This window comes from Sturnus vulgaris, chromosome 15 (assembly GCF_052056855.1).
Source record: "Sturnus vulgaris isolate bStuVul1 chromosome 15, bStuVul1.hap1, whole genome shotgun sequence".
In the NCBI taxonomy this organism is placed as follows: Eukaryota; Metazoa; Chordata; class Aves; order Passeriformes; family Sturnidae; genus Sturnus; species Sturnus vulgaris.
Genome location: NC_142257.1, coordinates 2304902 through 2323436, shown reverse-complemented (window position 1 = coordinate 2323436; position 18535 = coordinate 2304902). Strand labels below are relative to the sequence as shown.

The 18535-nt window shown below is 46.8% G+C and overlaps 1 protein-coding gene across 1 annotated transcript in view; it reads right to left on the bottom strand.

The window, feature by feature from the left end:
* ERGIC1 (endoplasmic reticulum-golgi intermediate compartment 1) overlaps positions 1 to 18535 on the bottom strand; it is a 55032-nt gene that overhangs the window by 3568 nt on the left and 32929 nt on the right. The window contains exons 4-9 of the mRNA XM_014875942.2: positions 14051 to 14145; positions 13279 to 13403; positions 10890 to 10994; positions 7727 to 7787; positions 6544 to 6644; positions 3797 to 3919 (exon numbers count right to left, since the gene is read on the bottom strand). Of these exons, the coding sequence (XP_014731428.1) occupies positions 3797 to 3919; positions 6544 to 6644; positions 7727 to 7787; positions 10890 to 10994; positions 13279 to 13403; positions 14051 to 14145 (610 nt within the window). The remainder of the gene's footprint in view (positions 1 to 3796; positions 3920 to 6543; positions 6645 to 7726; positions 7788 to 10889; positions 10995 to 13278; positions 13404 to 14050; positions 14146 to 18535) is intronic.

Genomic DNA, 18535 nt, shown 5'->3' with positions numbered 1-18535 from the left:
TGCACCTGGAACAGAAGGTGATCACAGGAGAGTGGGATGCAGGCTCATGCCCAAACACAAGTGGATACATGGGAGGAGGCAAGGTTGCAAGCAAGGGGACAGAAAAGCAAATGTCAGATACATGACTGTGCTCCTCTGGGATGTCCTAAAGTCTGAAAATTACCTTTGAAGTCAGTAGGACCTCCAGGCAATTCCTAGCAAGGTAAGCTGCAGAATCCCACCCAGAGGTTTTCAGCACATCTTGCAGAACAATGTCTTGGCTTTAAAAATGCCACAGGACTGAATCTGTGACCCCTGTCAGTACCAGCTCCCACGGCTGGAATTACTCTGCCTGCAACCACTCTGCTCCAGTTCCCACCCTCCATTATTTCCAGTTTCATTTTTTTTCACACCTAAAGGCCAGATGAGTCCTCTCATACCAGGAAAAAAAAAATTTCTTTGGATTTTGAATGCTTCAGCAGATCTTTGGCTGCTTTTCTGCCTGCTCTCCCCTCCCAGCCCCTACACTGATCTCATGATAAAACCTTCTTTCAGTTTGGCCACTTACAGGAACTCATGAATTTTCAGCAGTGAAACTTTTCCCCTTGCTCCATAACCTCAACCAGGAGGTCTTGAATGGCTTCTCTTTATGAGGGATGAGTTGATTTTAAACAGTGCAGTTTGACAGGCAAAAACCCCCTGGGTTTAACACTCTGCCAAGTGTCTGTGGTGAACTCCAGGATCCCTGGCAAACTCTTGGAACAGTGACAGTGGCAGCACTGACCCACAAGTAATATAAAATCCTTTTTAGCACTGAACTTTTCAGAGCATGACATGTAAAGTGTAAAAAAAAAAAAAACAAAACAAACTTGTGCTAAACCAAAGCCTTTGCACAGGAAGCACCTCTCACATGGTACAGAAAATGAGGATAATTCTTCACACCACGAAGATCTAAGGAGCAGGCATGAGATAGGATGGGGACAGAGAGGATGTGGCAATGCTGCTGCAGGGCTGAAATGCTGCTTTTGGCAGCGCTGAAGTTTTGGAGGGCAAAGTCATGAGTGACAAGGAGCATCAGATAACCTTGGCAGCAGCAGCAGGAGGTGCCTTTGGCTCTCTGCTGAGCAGCCAGCACCCCTCTCCCATGGGATCACCCCTCAGAGTGTCCTTCCCTCCAACACCGACCCCCTAAAGCCTCTCTGAAGTCCCCAAGATCACCCTCCATCCCAGGACTCATTTAAATTAACTGAAAACCAAAGGGGAACCCAAAAAGAAGAGAAGGAGCCCCTGTCCCAGAGCCTGTCTTGTGGTTTTTAAGCTGAGCAGCTGCTGCCCAGAACAGGCTGATGCTTTCCACAGCCAGGCAGTGACTCCACACACCCCAGCCCAATCCCTGCTGGCCCCCAGCCCAGTGCTGGTCATCACTAACTGCTCTCCAGAGCAACTGTGATGCAAAAGGCCACGCTGGGGATACAGGAAGGGGCTGAGGAACAGATCATGTCACCCAAACAGGGCAGGGCTGGAGGTGTTCTGATCCTCTGCACTGCTGCTCCCCCTCCCAGGCTGCTCAGTGTCACCCTGAGGGCTGTGAAGTTGTGATGATGCAGAGCCAAGGGTGCCCTCCTGAGCAGCAGCGCTGGCCCAAAGGAGACCCAGAGCAGCCCAGCAGGGCCAGAGAGCCCGGACTGAGAGCCTGGAACAAGGCTCTGCCTCCACACCTGAGTGTTTGTCACATCTGTGTCACAGCCCCTGCCAGCACCAGCACCATCCTCATCCTCCAGAGGAAGGACATTCCACTGGAATAGCCCCCAGTGAGCTGCCTGACACCACAGCCATTTGCAAGACCAAAAAAGCAGCCAAAAATCAACTCCAAAACTCTCCTTTAAGCAGCCCAGCAGTCAGAAAGGGCCTGGCTACCTTTAAAGTCAGAACAGGATAAAATTCATCCTGGGGCCATTGATGCAACACTCAGTCCAGTGAGGAACAATATGGTGTGTGCAAAGGGATGTTGTTTTGGGGAAGAGGAGAAACTGAAATTCTTATTTAATGAAAATTAATCAACCTTTCAATCTTTCCAGAAATAGAAGTGGAACCACTGTTCCATTTTTTGATTCTCAGTAGGAAACACATATTTCAGTTTTTGAGATTATGGGATACAAATCCAAATGAGATACAAACCCAAAAATGTCAGTGTGGCAACCAGGGAGGAAATTCTCCCCTGTGGTCCCTTCTGTCAACTCAGAAGCAGAGAATCATTCAAAAAAGATGCTTTTTATAGGCAAATAATGGCAGATCAGCAGTGAATCAATGCTGATAATAAAATTAAAGAATAATCCCAATTTCCCATGAAAACACCTCCACACCTTCACCCCCAAAAAGATGTGTAAGAAACCTCTGGGAGCATAATTTTAGGGAAAGAAGCAGAGGCAGAATGAGATGACAAGTCATCAAATGCTGATGTTTGACCTTTTTTAGGATTATGTTCTGAAGCCAAGCAGACATACTAGGAAGAGAAAGTCTTTCACCACGACATTTAGGTTTTATTTCAAGCCCCCTTATCTGGTTATTTGTGTATTCTAGAGGTCACTGTCTACAGTCCAGTGAAGGGAACTTGCTGTTTATCAGAAGTTGCAAAATCAAAATCTTGAAGTGCAAATCTGCCACACTGTTTATGTGACTTCCAATTAAAGCAGTCAAACAGTTTAAAAATCAGAATTTGAGGTCTTCACTCCAGCCAATTTATCAACTGTTTCACATTCCACCATGCCTCACTGGCACAGCTCACTGCAGCTTCAATTTTAAGCCAACTCCCTGAAGACACTTTTTTTTTTTTTTTTTAAAGTTCTGGAGGATCTTTAAATAGCTCTTTGCATAATGAGTAGTTTGGCCAGCACAGCTTTGTTCTGGATGCTGAGATCAGGACTGCAGGATGCTCTCTGGACAGATCCAAATGTAACTCGTCAGGAAAACACCTCTGGAATTTGATAATGAAGCTCTTCTCCACTTCTACCCAGGAGTAAATGCCTGGAACTGGCATTCCCATATTAAGCCAAGCAGCAGCACTGAGTAAAACTCAGTGTAAAAAAAAAATAATCAGTGTCTTGTAGGAGAGGAGAGAAGTGGCTGCTGATAAAATCTCCACTGCCAGTTTTCTTCTTATTTACTGTAAAAATCACTCAAATACCAGCAAGATAGCAAGGACAGGCAGCTCTGTATCTTCTAACAGTTCTCATTCCTTCACTTGAACAAAGGAAAGCCCTCTAGGTGACAACAGGATGACTTTGGGGTGGAAAAAGTGGGCAGGGCTGGCACAGGGTGCCCAGAGAAGCTGTGGCTGCTCCTGGATCCCTGAAAGTGTCCAAGGCCAGGCTGGACATTGGGGTTTGGAGGCACCTGGGGTAGTGGAGGGTGTCCCTGCCATGGCAGGGGGTGGAAGGGGATGAGGTTTAAGGTTCTTTCCAATCCAAACCATTCCAGATTCTCTGCACATTTGATCTCATCATTACTGAGCAGTTCATTGCAGTTTTCCTCTCTGCTTTACTTCCAAGCTTCTGACATGCTGCAATGGAGCCCATCCTGCCTAGACAGAGCCTGGCACTTCTGGAATAAGTTAATTTTCCTTCTTTTTGTGCCCAGCTGTTAAATCAAATTGTCAGAGCACTGGACCCACCAGTCACCTCACACTTCAGCACCTCCCCAGTGATGTGCTGCTTTATCTCCACCACGTCACAAAACTCAATTCCTCTGGACAAGAAAGGCTCAGAGAGACACGAAAGGCAGGCAGGGGAAGGGAGAAGGAGATTTTTAGGTCGCTCACCGATGTGATGAACCTGTACAAAGGCTGTCTCCTCTCTGTGTACTTCACTGTGATGGGGCTCAGGTCGTAGCGGAACCAGATCGCTGGGATGATGCGACCAGTGTGGCTGTAGGCAACGTATTCCTGGGGAAAAAAAAAAAGGGGAAAACGGCACAAAATGTGAGCCAACTCCTCCCAGAGAGTGTCTGGGATAAAACTGAGTGTCTGCCATAAAACTGCCTCTGTGGGTCTGCCCTCATCTCGCTGTTTTGTACCAGTCACCAGATGGAAAAAGCAAACAGTGAATTCCTGTGTGACTGCTCACCTCCCATCCTTATCAAACAGCAAAACCATCACCTTCCAGCCTGATAATGAAAGAGCTGGGGACAGAGTGATGGTGATCACTCCCACCTTCATGAACTGGACTAAACAGAAAGGCTGTAATTGATTCTCCATCCTAGATCTGCTCTGTTTAAATACAAACAGCTGCAGGTGAAGGTTTGGTTCTGTAAATCACATCTATGTCTGTATTTTGTATATAAATCATTCACCAAACAAATGGAATTTAGTTTTTAAGACCTGAAAATCCCTCCTTGTCCTTGCATTCCTCTGTCAGGCCCCCTCCCCACTGGGACCAGCAATGGGAATGCTTTGTCCTCTTAGTATCAATCCTCTGGAACCATGTTCAAACCATGTTTAAAACTCTTGCTGAAAGCCAGGATGAAACTGCAGACAGAAAAATATTGGCAAAGGCTCAGAAAATATTGGCAAAAGTACAAAAAATATCCCAGGCTTGTTTGGGAGAGATATCTTGCAGATTTCCAGTGACAATCTCCCTTAATCCATTTGTTTCCTAAGAGGTCCAGTGCCACCCAGGGCCACAGGACAGCACCAAGCAGGACACACTGCCCAGTGTCAACACCAACATCAGCTTAGTAACTAAAGTCACACCTTCTTGAGATAATATTTTCAGTTTTCAAGGATCAGGACAGTCAGAGGGTGAAGGAAAATCCAAGGAAAGCAGGCTGGGGAGCAAGCAGTCCAAGGAGAGCCCAGAGTGGCACTGGCTGCCTCTTCACCCAGCTGCTGTTCCCTCCTCATCCCTGTGACAAGCTGCCAGCTCAGATCTCCTCTCCTGGTTCAATTCTCCTTCTTCACTAAGACAGCCTCAAATACTTCAGAAAGATGAAAAAACAACAAGCAACAGGATGCAAAAAAAAAAAAATTAATTTTGCTCTCTGCGTGCTAGTGGAACAGCATTTCTCTTCAATCATCTTATATAAACACCAGATTTCCTGATTTTTAGGTGGTTCATCCCATGATGACAAAAGAAGCAGAAGTCTTCAGTCATGTCATTTTCAGGGCTTTTATTGGAGTTCTGCAGCTCACTTTGGGGACAGTGGTTATGTGGGAAGTGGGGAAACAGAGGAGCTAAGAGGGGAGACAGAGTTTACCCTTCACACTCTAATCTCAGAATCTCAGCCCCCCCTTTGCCAAACTGTTCCAGTGGCTTCCCATTTCCCTTTCCCACTTTATTTCCATTTCCCTTTACAGCGTGGGAGTAAAGGACTGAAGCACCACGAGCAGAAAGCACAGAGGCAGCAGCGCTTCTCAGCACCTCAGTTTTGACAGAACTGACCTCATTTTTTCCTTCCCCTCCCCTTCTCCCCACCACCAATCCTGCCCTAATGAGTCAGACTTGGCTGAACGCCCCAATTTGCAGCCAAGCTCACAGAAGTGTCAAAAGCTCCTGCTGTTTATTTTCCAAATTACTTTCAGAACTCCTGTCACAGGAGTTTTATCAGAACAGCAGTTGTGACATTAAGCAGAACAAATACATTGTAATCTGAACAGAGGGAGATGTCCAAATCCCTGGGACACACCAAAGAAGTAAGCCCAAAAGTCACTCGTCAGGAACATTAATCTGAGAATTAGTCCAGGAGAGTGTGTGCTTAATTATCAGTTAGGGCAAACTAGAAGTAATTAGATATTACAAAGAGGTTTTAGACTTTAATTTAGCACCTGAATGGCAAATAATTTTCAACTGAAAATGCTTTCTACCTTAAAAAATAAATAGAGTCTTTTTTTCTTTTCCTTAAAAATATTCAAAACATTGAATTCTTTAAATGCTGGATGTGGCACTCAGTGCTCTGGGCTGGGTGACAAGGTGGGAATTGGTCACTGGAAGGCTTTGGATCTTTGGATTTGGATCTTTGGATCTTTTCCAAACTAATGGGCTCTGTGATAATTCACTATCATAGAGCAGAGACTGTGAAATACTCAACCAGCACATATTTGCTGCTACAGTTCAGTGGCTTAACGTCTGAAATGAAAATTTGTCAAGAGCTAAAAACTCTACTGATTGATTTGTCTCATACATCCATCACAACTGTTTTGTTACTGAAACCAAGTGTAAGTGATGTTTGGTGTGTTCAGCTGGATTACAGCTTCCATTCAGGCACAACACGAGCTCCTGCAGCCTCTGAACACCTCCCACACAATTCACAGAAATCCACATCAGAAAAACTGACAGGTGAGAATGCCAGGAGGAAAATCAGCTTCCTCGGGAAGGAAAGCAACACCTGCTTTGATAAACCTTCACAATCCCAAATGCCAGCTCTGCAGAGCTTCAGTTCCTCCTTCTCCCAGCAGAGGCTACTGCTCACCTACAAACACAGGGCACAGAGAGGAGCAGGAGGGGAGGCAACGGTGGCTGCACATCCCCTGGGATGCAGAGGAGCCTCCCGGAGCAGCAGCTGCTCCTTTACCTTGTTTGCCACCGTGTACTGGTAGGAGTAGCGCTGCTTGCCGCTCATGTCCTCGTACACCGTGGGCACAATCTTCAGGATGTAGTCGTGAGAGGCGAGGGCTGCGCTCAGGGAAGGAAAGGGAAGGACAAGTCAGCACTGAGAGCAAGGAGCCAGCCCACAGAACAATTCTAAAAAGTCACACCACAAGGGTGTCGCCCTCCACCTTATCTCGGTGACAAAGCTCCACGTCCCGCGTTTCTGCCCTTTGTGCAGAACCCTGCCAGGTACTTGGGTGACACCAGAAGCCGCCCACCACTTCTGTAGGACCAAAACCCACCCAAGGTTTGGGTTACTGGAGCCCTCCTAACTGCTTGTAACTATAAATGGTAACACTTTCATCACCACCACAAACAGCTTGGTTAAATCAGGAACTGGCTGAGGTTAGGGCTGCAGCCCACTGAGATCATTTTGACAAAGAAACCTGAGGTATCACAACCTGTCTACTTCCATTTCTTTCTTGCTTTCTCAACTTCCTTCTCCTATAGCTGCTTAAATCCTTTTTTTTTTTTTTCATTATCTAAATGGCTCATTCTGATTTTTGTGTCTGCTAAAACAGTTCTAAAACAGAATTCTAAACGACATCTCTGCAGGATCCTGTAGCCAAGTGTAACATAATGACATTTGGCTCCTGGAGGTAAAAAAAAAAACAACAACCCCAAACCACAACTGTATACCTTCAGTTTTAGGAACAGCCCTAAAAATTTTGTTCCAAGAAATGGACAAGACTGATGTCCTGGAGGAGCCTGAATATTTGAGAGACAACTCTCTACACTGAATTGTAGCATTGATTTTACTTTTTTGTGCTGGTCATAAAGAAGGGCCATGAAAACGTCCCTCGTGCCATCCAGAGAGTAGAAATTTAAAGGTAATTTGCAACACAAGTACAAGGAAAATTTATGGTGGAAGTAACAGCAGCAAAGGGACACTACAGGAACAGGATATGGATAAAAAATTCCATAAGGACTGCAAAAGACCTTTTGGGCTAAGCCTTTTCTGTAGCACTGGAGGAAATGGAAATGTCAGCCAGCAATGCCTGGATCATTTTGGCTAAAGAGGCAAATTAAAGAGTTCTGGATGCAGCAGTGTTGCAGGAATGAATGGCCCTGCTTTCCCCAGAGCTGCAATCCCCAGGAATACCCACGGTTTGAGCTGAGCTTGTCTGCTCCCTCCAAGGCATTGAATGCTCCGTGAACGTTATGGACCTGGAAAGCAAAAAAGGAGGATGAAGAAACTCTGCTCTGACTTGATTCTCTTGACCTTTGCTTCCTTACCCTGTAACCAGAGGATCAGCCTGATTCAACCTTTCCAAAAAAACAAAGCCTCAACCCAGTGAAAGATGACCCCAAATATCTTTCAGTGACCATCATCACAGCGGTTGGTTCCAAGTGAAAAAGCTGATTTCACAACATCTTACAAGATGAAACTCCAAAACCACTCCAAAGCTGAAGGAATTGCAGTTGGAAGAGGCCAGTTGTGAAATTTTCACCATGAGGTATTTCCTAAGAGCTTTTTGCAGAATTAACTGTGAAATTAATTTATCAGGCTGAAAGGGAAATAAATGGGAGTCACACTGGGGTGAAAACTCAGGAGTTCTCCTCTCTAAAGGTGGCTCATGTCAGAGCAGCTGGGTTTGTACAACTCAGCAGCCCTGGAGATGGGAAGGACAAATCCCAGTGCTGACATCCCTGCAGCTCTTCCTGCAGCTGATTTCAGACCTGTGAGGATCTGTGTGCCCAGAAAAACAGGATTTCTATGCCTTGTACACAATGTGACCTGGAGTCTGATCTCCACCAGCAGAACAACCCATGTGTGAACTCTCCAGGCAGGGAAAAACCCAGGGCAGCAGCTGTGGGTCAGAGGTTGTGCTGCTCACAAGGAAAGGACAAAGAACTCCACAACCCAGAAATTCCTGACCTTAACTCAGACAACAGGGAAGAAGAGTTTGGAAGGAGGATCTGGCCATGGGTGTGACAGTTTCACCTCAGCAACAGGGCAATGCCATCTCCTTCCAGACCCTCTCGACAACTGACAGCACATGGATCTGTCTCATCCCAGTGGACATTTCCCTATTCCCAACCCTACAGAGTGGGTGATGGAGGAAGCAGCAAGTGAACCAGTTTTGCTCAGCAGAAAGGAAACTCTGGAGAGACAAAACCATCAGCAAGTTCAACTGGAAGGTGCTGGGAACAGAAGAAGAGCAAAAGCAGCAGCTCATGCTTCTGCAGGGCCTTCTGCTCTGCTGGAATTTCACACAAACACCACCATTCCCAAACTACATCTGCAGGCTGAGCTCATTCTTCATTCACTAAGTGAGAAAAGAAAAAAAAAAAGTCCCTGGAGTGGGCTACAGTGTTATGTTCCATTCTTGATACAGCTAAGAAGCCTCTTATAGAGTATCTGGGCCAGAGACTTTAAGGTCCACTTCCAACTTTTGGTAGATTTTCCCCTGTGAAGAGAAGACCAAAATTCAAACCAATGAGTTTCTATTGCCAGCTGTCAGGTAACTCAGTAAAGAGAGAGGTGCAGAAATATGAGATGTTGCATTTTCAATGATAATCTCTGCTGAGTTCTACATTATGGTGTTGAATAATCGTGGTTTTAACCTTGTCAGGAGAGTTGTCTGCCCTGATAGTAAAAAGGCATCATCTCCTGCTTTCCTCTGGGTTTCCTTACTGGGTTACCTGACATGCAGGAACTTACTGCATGAGTTTTAATTCTGCAGGTTTCAATTCTGATCTCATCTAAATGAGGGAAAAATCTACAGGAAGTCTGCCACTATTGTGCATGAAGACTCAAAGCTCATTCAGTGCCAGATGATATTTAAATCTCTGCTTCAAAGAGACTGGTTTTTCTGGAGAACACATCCTGTCCCTCAGTGGATCACTGTGGCAGAGTCAGAAACAACCCACAAACTCCCAGCACAAGTGAATGAGAAGCTCCTCACCCTCTTTAAGGAATATAAGCTTTTATTACATCAAAGCAGGTGGAGACAACCTGAAATATTCAAAGGTGCACCAAGACAGATTTGAAGCTCTCCACACTTGCTGGCTCTCACTGTTTGCTGAGTCGTGGCAGCACCTGTTTGGTGAACACATCCTTCTTTAATTTCTGCTGCTGAAGTGCAGTTTGCCTGCAGCACCAGCAGCACCCTGAGCACTCAGACCAGGAGCAGTTATCCTGAACTCTGAAAACACTCAGCTTGTCCAAATCAGGAGCCAACTCCACGTTTGCTAGACAGGTTTCTCACCACAAGAACTGAAGAACACTTGCTGCTTGTCTCCCCAGGCTCCTCCTTCATGCTGATTCACACTCCAGCTGCCTTGCTCCAGGATTCCATGGTAAAACAATGGCAATATTCCCTCACAGCTCCCGTTTCCCACGCAGGCTGCACAACTCCCTATTACCACTCACCTAGTATTTTTCATAATCTCAGTGTGCTTTACAGACACTAAGCCAAGCTTATTTATACGCTAATATTTCCTGGTTCCCACACAAGATAATTCCTAAAAGAAGCCGGGAGCAGAATCAGAGGACTACAAAGCAACGCTTAGACTTGTTAGCATGAAAAAGGGTTTTGGAAGTGGGTGTACAAGGAGCAGACTAATGAGACGTCTGTGCTGAGGAGAGAAGATTACAGAGAGACTATGGGTAAGCAATGTTTAGGGTGAGTCTCAAGCTGGGTGTGCACATGTGGAACTCCCACCTGTGAGGCCAGCTCCTTGGAAGTAGGCTAGAGCAGTGCTGTAATCTGTCCTTATTGAGAAATCAGGTAATATTACATAACTTGCAGCACCTGGTGAAACTCTATCCACTGGGCAAGTGCATGCATTCAGCTTCTTCCCAGCAGGGAATTGGCAGTGCTAAGCCTAACTTGTGTTTCACAGAACAGATTTGACTAATAGGTGTCTGCTATACGAGTACAATGAGGTGAATTAAAAAGAGCTTGACTGCTGCTGTGGTGAACACAGTAGCGAGCACACACCTTCCCTGAGTGCATCACTGCTCCTCCACAAAGGCAGAAGGGTTTGTTTGCTGTGTTCATGCTAAAACCAGGATTTTGCTGAGCCACAAACCCTCATTTCTAACTCCCTGCAGGAAGATAGCCATGGAGTTTTGCAGTTTTGGAAAAAAATCAGCACAGTTGTTCTGTGACACTGCTTCTGCTTGGAATTGTGGCAGCGGCGAACTCTTCCAGACTTGAGCTTACATTGCAGGGACACACAGGCCTTCCATAAAACCAAAGTGTCTAATATTAAACCACTCTCACTGCATTCCCCTACAGCCAGGGAATTCTCAGGACTCACCTGTAGCTTGTCCCCAAATGAGAGCTTGTGGATGACATGAGTCATGTCGGGGTTCTGGGGCTGCGCCGTCGCGCTGTGCGTCGACACGTGGAAGTTACCAGGGACCTAAAATTAGCCAAGACAGGGAAGACAGGATTTCACATTTTATCCCTCAAGGCATCACTGCCTCTGTGATGTGACATGGGAATGAATGCCTGGATCCTTCCAGGAAGATGGAAGAAGCTGTGATACCTTCCTGCACCTGACCAAAACTCAAGTGCTGCAGCCCCGGAGTCTGGCACCCCCACACTGCTGATGTTCCTGACCAGGAGATGGTGACTGGGTCAATCCCAGCTCCAGGGATTCCCAGCACTTAAGGCTATGTATTTCATCCCTAGTAAAATAAAATTCCCATCTCTCTTGCTCAATGTCTTACTCCCACATCTGGCATTTGCAAAGGGGCCCACTGCTGCAGAGCAGCCCAGGATGCTGGGGATGTATTTCTCCTCTGGTACCAGTCATGAGCAACTTCACCTTTGAGATTGTGTGCAAGAATGAGTTTTATACAAAGAGAAAATCCACCACCAAACCCATGTGGGCATACAGACTAACCTAGGTCTTCCCCTTCCCCACCTGGCAGGGGCCAGCAGGAGCCCTTCCTTTTATTTTTTTAATGGAGGGAAATAGAAATAACTGAAAAATACAAGTTTCACTTAAAGGCTCAGTTCCAAGACAGAAAATGAGCCCTGGTGTCACTCTGACAGCACTACTCTGCATGCACACACTTTTCAGGTCACTAGCCCTGAAGCCTTTCAGCAGATACAGCTCAATCACTGCCATGGAGGGTGCAAGAATATTTTTCTATTGAGAAAAGGTTGTGAAATAAAGCAATCCTGGGCCAATGTGGCACAGCCCAAGGCAGGAGTGGGAGGGTTGTTATACAACTGGTGCCCAGTGTGCTCTCTGCAGAGACACCTCAGCAGCAGGGCCATGGGAGGCCACATGCCCGTTCCATGTGCTTTCAGGAAAGCTGATTTAATGACTTGAGGAGCAGCAGTGCACTCCTGGGAACACTTTCAGGTGTGGACACCAGCTGTGTCATAAACAAGCTCAGCAAGCAGGGCGTCAGGCCCTGCAGCAAGCAGCACAAACCATCATCTCACTGTCACCTTGTCCTCCCTGGCAGCTGCGACAGCAACACCCAACTTGCTCAAGTTCCCAAGGCTGGCCAGGTCCCACTGCAGCTCCCAGCTCAGCCTGTCCAATTCCTGCCAAGGGACTGCAGACTTCCAGGTCACACACAAGACATTCAGGTTTCCAGAGTCAGAAGTCCTGGTCAGCTCCCCTCCCTGAGACAGCTGTCCCAGCCACTAAATGAGACACAAATCAGCAGTGGAGGAAGCTGCTCACTGCCACATTCTGCACTCCTTTTTGGAGCTGCTTTGGTGAGCAGGACACACCACATTCAGCAGATAAGCCCCCAGGTGTCTCAGCTCTGTGCTCTGGGAATTGTTCTACCTTTCCAGAAGCCCTTTCCCAGTTTTGTGGACTACCAGCTGCCAGCAATCCTGGTGGCCTGGAGATGAGGAAAAAGTCCTCTTTTTAAATCCCTGCTCCTTTCCATGCCACAGAATCAGCAAGAGGCTCTGCCTGTTATTTTTAGATGTGTTTTAACATGACCTGGGAGGAAAAGAAGGAAGTAGGATTTTGTAGCCTGTGGTACACGAAGAGGAGTGAATAAAGGGTGTGCCCTTCTTAGGACATCAGCGGGTCCCACCAGTGCCTCCCCCACCCCAGTAAGTCATCTCCAGCATTACATAGCCAGCTTATTCAATCTTGAACACACCCATCCCAAAGAGGAGCCTCCTCCAGGCCTGGATTTTCATTCCTGGAGACAGAAGCAGAGCATCCCCAGCAAGCATGCGCTGGGCCTCGTGCTGTATTCCAAACATCCCAGCACGGAGCCCTGGCACCCTCCAGCAGGGAACATTCCTGTCATTCTGCAGCTCTCAGAACAAAGCAGAGCTGGGATGCAGCCATTGCCACAGTGAGTCACGTTTTGGAGGTGCAGAAATCGTGAGGAGTAAACACAGAAGCCCTTTGGCATCCGCAGGGTTTTCACACATCCCCTGAACGTGGGGCAGCTGCACAGAGCTGCTCTCTCTGTTCAGCAATTCTGCCTCCATTACCTGCTTTGGAGAGTGAAGAAAAGCCCTGGTCCAACACATTCCCTGTGGTTCTGGCCATGCAGGCTCCTCTCCCCACTCTGACTTTAATTTCTGTCTGATCAGGGTCATCAACACACACAATGGCAGCAGAGACACAGATTTTCTAATTTTCACTTTTACCAATGGATCCAGCCAGCATTTCCCCAGCCAGCACAGCCTCACCCACTGTCACTGCCACTCACCTTGTTGATGCTGAAATGGCCCTCAAATCTGCAGCCATCCCCATTATTGAGAGGGATCTTCATCGAGTTGTCAATGTGACCCACTTCATGCCTTCCCATTTCATCCTGGATGTCCAGTCCAACCACTGCAGGGATGGGAGGGAGAAGAGAAAAAAAAAATCAAACAGAGTAAGTAACATAAAGGTTGCACGAGAAAAGCTTTTACTTGAAAAAAATCCCCACTTTTCCTGATTGACAAAACTGAGCTATGATGTCCTTTGTCAAAAACTGTTATGCCATGAAAACTTTGTAACCAAACTTTTCATGCTGCTTATTCGACACAAATGCACCTCCCATGTCCTGCCAGCTGCCTGCAAACACAATCACACGAACAGAAAAACTTCAGGCACACAAGGCAGGTGACTTGGGAAGAGCCAACAACCAGCTGGTGCATTCAGAGTTCCAAATGGAACTTGGGGAGTTTCTTGCTCCCAGACACAAAAAGGTTGCTATTAAAAAAAAAAAAAAAAAAAAAAAAAAAAAGAAGAAGAAAAAAAAAAAAGAGACAGAGATTTAGAAAAAAGGACAAAAAGCCAGTGAGGGAGATCAGCCACTAACACATAGTCCAAGAAACCAGGTGCCCTGGCCTGGAACAGAAAGCAATGGGATATTGGCAGAGGCTGCAGCTACTTGATTTCCATCCTGTTAAAGAAGGGCCACTGTACCAGTCTGGGCCCATTTCAAGCATTACTTCAAGCACAAAGAAAAGCTGCTGAGTGAAAGGGGTACTCACATTCACAGTGCAGGTTTGGCAAACTGATGTTCAGGTTCACTTCTATTTTCCCTCCACTGTCTTTGTCTGGGTCATCCACGTAGAGCTCATTAACTCTGGAGAGCAAAAACACAGGTGGGTTCAGGGCTGCTTTTCACAGGGAAAACCCAAAAACTTGTATGGGGAGGGAAAAGGAGACTGGAAAGAGGAGGTTTGATTATGTGATGGCTACAACAGAGTTACAGAGAGCAGGGAAAGCTCTCCAGGATGGAATGGGGGCAAATCATGGCTTTATTTGACTCCTTGCTTGGCAAGTGCAGGAGGATTTACACAGGTTCTGCACCAGCAGAAAATAAAACTTCTGCTCTGTGCTTCCCTGAGTTTTCAGAGGTCCTACAAAACAAGACCCTAATGCTGAAGAGGTGGTAGGTTATTCATCCAACCCAACTCTCCCCTCCCCTGGGCTGCTACTCCTTTTAGGCAGGAGGGAAGCATGTGTTTTTCCATTTGTTCCATAAATAGTTCAAGAGAAAGGCTGCTCTCCACTACCCCCCAGGAAAGCTTATTTGTGTCACTAATTGCCTTTTGTTATTGCCACCCAGCTGACAGAGCAGCAAGAGAAGGAAAAGCAGCAGGACATATTTGTATCCTTCTCCTTAATATCACATTTCAATCTGTGAATGGTAACCAAAAAAAGTGGTGACTAAAATTGAGGAGAAGAGGATTTGAGCCAGGAACAGATGGGAAGAAACATCCTGGACAGCAGGATCTCACACACTCTGCAGCAGTCTCCCAAAGACTAATGTTGTCTCATAGCACCCACAGTGCTGGCACACATCTCACAGGAGACAAAACACAGATAGAGAGGCAGAGGAATGCAAGAGTATAAATATTTATTGTTGGCACACACAATTCATCCGAAAATAAACCAAAACAAGCCCAGTGCTGAATTTGCTGAATGGTCCTGGAGAATCCACTCTGGGGAGACTCACCCCATTGAACTGAGATGATGGTGAGACTACCGAGAAGCTCCTTTCCCTGCCCAACAAATAAGATTTGATAATTTATCTTCCAGCTGGGCAGATTATAAAGCTATGGGAACTTAGATTCAGGCAAATTACATAAAATAAAACTAGCAAGTGCTCTGGAGCATTTTTATTTTACATTCAAAGTGCATTAAACTCTTTGACAAGCCCCACTGCAGAATCCACATGTTAACAGTCACACCAAGGCAGCTACAAGACAGATTCAAAGTGAATTTTGCTCTGGTGATACATCCCTGGGCCACGATGAACTGTTTGCCCTGTGGATGCAGAAGAAACAAACCTTCACACTGAGAAACACAACTGCTGCCAGGCTTTTTTGGAGGCAATTACTCACAGGTCAGTGGGGTTTACAGACACTCATTTTAAACCAGCACAGCATTTGTCTTCGGCTTCACAGCCCTACCTTTCTCTGCTTTTAATTGGCTTGACAAGTTGCTTGCAATCATTACTCAACCTATTTTTCAAGTGATTAATAAAAATGACACAGAGGGAGGGGAAAGATTGCTCATCAGTGACCTAGTTAGCAGTTTTTTGGCTGAGCCCTGTCCCACTGGGTGGAATGCATTCTGCCCTCTACGTGTTCATTACTGACAGATTGGGCAGCGGTGGCATTAAGTCATATATCCAAAAAGGGCCAGGAGGAGCAGCTCCAGCCAGGATGGGCATTAATCCCCCAGAGCAAGGCAGCTCTCAGTGCTCCCATCCATTTCCCAGCTCCAGCCAGCCCATTTCATTTCATTTCATTTCATAATCCCTGGCTCCTTCCCAGCGCTGTGCTGGCCCAGATGCCCAGAGTACAGCAGAGCACAGTCAGGTCCAGAAGCTCTGCTGAACATCCCAGCTCTCTGGAGAAAAGCCCCAGCACTGTCAGTCTTTGGATTTGCTGATTTCTGTCAGGAAAATTAATCCACAAACACCAGAGGTTTGGGTCCAAAAATGAGACAGGGGAGTTCTTTTACTTTATTCAAATAAAGGGAGAAGCCATGGGGCTCCCTGACTCCCCAGATTCCCCTGGGATCTCTCAAATTTTTGGAGGACACAGCCTCCTTTTTATCCCAATTTCCCATCTGCATTTCCCTCTCTCTTTCCCCATGGGCTGAGGTACTTGAGAGGCACAGACTTCCCTGAACGCCTGATACCTGAGATTCCCCTCTAATGTATAACCTTCCCTTTTAATTTTTAATTCTTATAGAATTCATGGTTTTTCCCCATTGCTTCTTTCATTTATCAATATCCAATTTCATTTCTCAGCCAACCTGCAGTTGGTTTGTAAAGGCAAATATCTTTTTCCATTCATCAATCAGTGGAATCCTTCCCACTGTTTTATCTCTCAGTGCTGGTTTTATCTACCAGCAGACCCACAGGTTGTTTGTAAAGACAAATCTGACATTCCTCTCATTTCTAACCCTGAACCTGTCAGATTTTGTGTGGTTCCAGCAGCGAAGGCGCAGGAGGCTCTGAGTGATGAGCGAGTGACAAAGAAATTTCTGTGCATGGGGAGCCCCTGGAAGCTCTGACAGAGGAAGGCAAGTGCTGAGGTCACTTGGCTGCTCACTGGATCACTGAGGCACAGAGAAGTGGGGCAGCTTGTCCAGGTCACACATCCCATTAGCTGCAGATAAAGGAAACTGGTTTCCTGTCCCGCAGTCTGGTCACTGGACCAGTGGCTCCCAACCTGGCCCTTGGGCAATGCTCACGGCCTCTTCCTCCTCCTCCTCTTCACTCAGTAGCCCCCTGCCCCTCTCCTACTCATGTTCCACATTTCATAACCCAATCTATCACTCCACAGACGTCAGACAGCTCGTGACAGTGGATCCTTCTTTTCCTTCCCCTCATTTCAACTCGCAGCATCACCTTTCATCCATCCAGCTGGATCCTGCTTCTCCCTCCCAGCTCCAGCCACTGCCTCCTCCTGGCACCATCAGCTCTTGCTGAGGGCCCAAACTGACAAATCCAGCTCCAAAGTGCATCCTTTGTGTGTCACTGATATTCCCTCTCACTATGGGGAACCAAGGGTACACCACAGGCTGTACTTGTTGGGGGAAACCTCACCAGGAATGTTGTTTTCAACAAACTGGACATTTCTCCTCTCAAATATTTGGAGTATAGAATTCTGGAAATCTCACAGGTAGTGCAAATTTCCAGGGTCAAGGCTATTCTTTCCAGTGAGCCACTGGCACCCAGGTTTGGGTGGCAAAGGTGGCACTCACATGTCCCTTGCTGTCCCCCTCTCCAGGGCCAAAAAGCCAAACTGCACACATCCTTCCTATTATTTTATCAAGACTCTCCTGGGATGAAAAGCACTATCTACCCCCTCTAGCCACTCTCCCTGAAGGAGTAAAGTCTCTGGTGGAAGAAAAGGAGTTGACTCCAATTTATAGCTGCCTGTCCTGGAATACAGAGTGTCCCAGGAGTAAATCTGGGATGGTCACAAGGGACATAAAACCTGAGGCCAGGCAGAGAGAGGCAGTGATATTGGTCATATTGTGACTCCAAAGGCAGGGTGTACCTTCTCCAAACATGCAGGAGTTGGTGTTTTCCTGGCTGCTACAAGGAATATTTGAATAAAAGCAGCACAATAAAGGAGGGTGAGGGTGCACAGCTCTGAAAGTACAACACACCAGGAGAGAGCTGGAGCCTCCCACCACTGACCCAAAGAATGGGAGGGAAGTTTCTCTGTGATCCAGACATCAGGAATCTGCTTCACTTCTAGAAAGAGCCACTTGGAAATACTTCACATTCCTGAGTGATGCTGCTGGGCTGCTTACCCTGCTTGCTTACAAACTTCCAGTACAAACTTCCAGCGTTCCACGCAAAAAAAAGCTGGAGGGGCCCTTTGGCCAGATCATGGCAATGGCACGTGGGAGCCAAGGGAAAGGGGCCACAGCAGCCAGAGGGCACAGCATGGCTTCAGGGTTTTATCCAAAGAAAGTCAGACCTGTTCCCTGTGCTTTAGGTCCCAGATTTATAACACAACAGCTTCGTTTCCCCAGAAACAAAACTTCCCCAGTAACTTATTCCCACCCAGCAGCTTTAACTTCACTTCAGCAGCTGAAGAGCCTGCAGCCCTTTGGATCCAAGGGTGGGCACTGCATCCACCTTCCAGAGCTTCACACACTGCCTGGGTGCTCTCTAAACACATCTGCCTTGTCCTCTGTCCTCCTTGTCCTAAGCCCCTGCTTCAGGTTTTAGCCTTTTTTCTTCCCCTTTTACAGTAAACAATCAGCCAGTCTCCTCCTCAGTCATCAGTCACAGAGAAAATACAGTCACTTACTGCAGAAAGCTGCACTTTACCTTGTCCTCCACCTCCCAGGAGGCACCCCCTGATCTCCAGGACCCCATGTCTAAGAGGGAAAATAATTATTCTTTCTTGAGGAAGCCCAAAGCTTCTCAAGACTTTCTCAGGTGAGCCCTCTTGGCTCCACTTGCCCTTTCAGCTCTAATCAGCCACCTTCCAGAA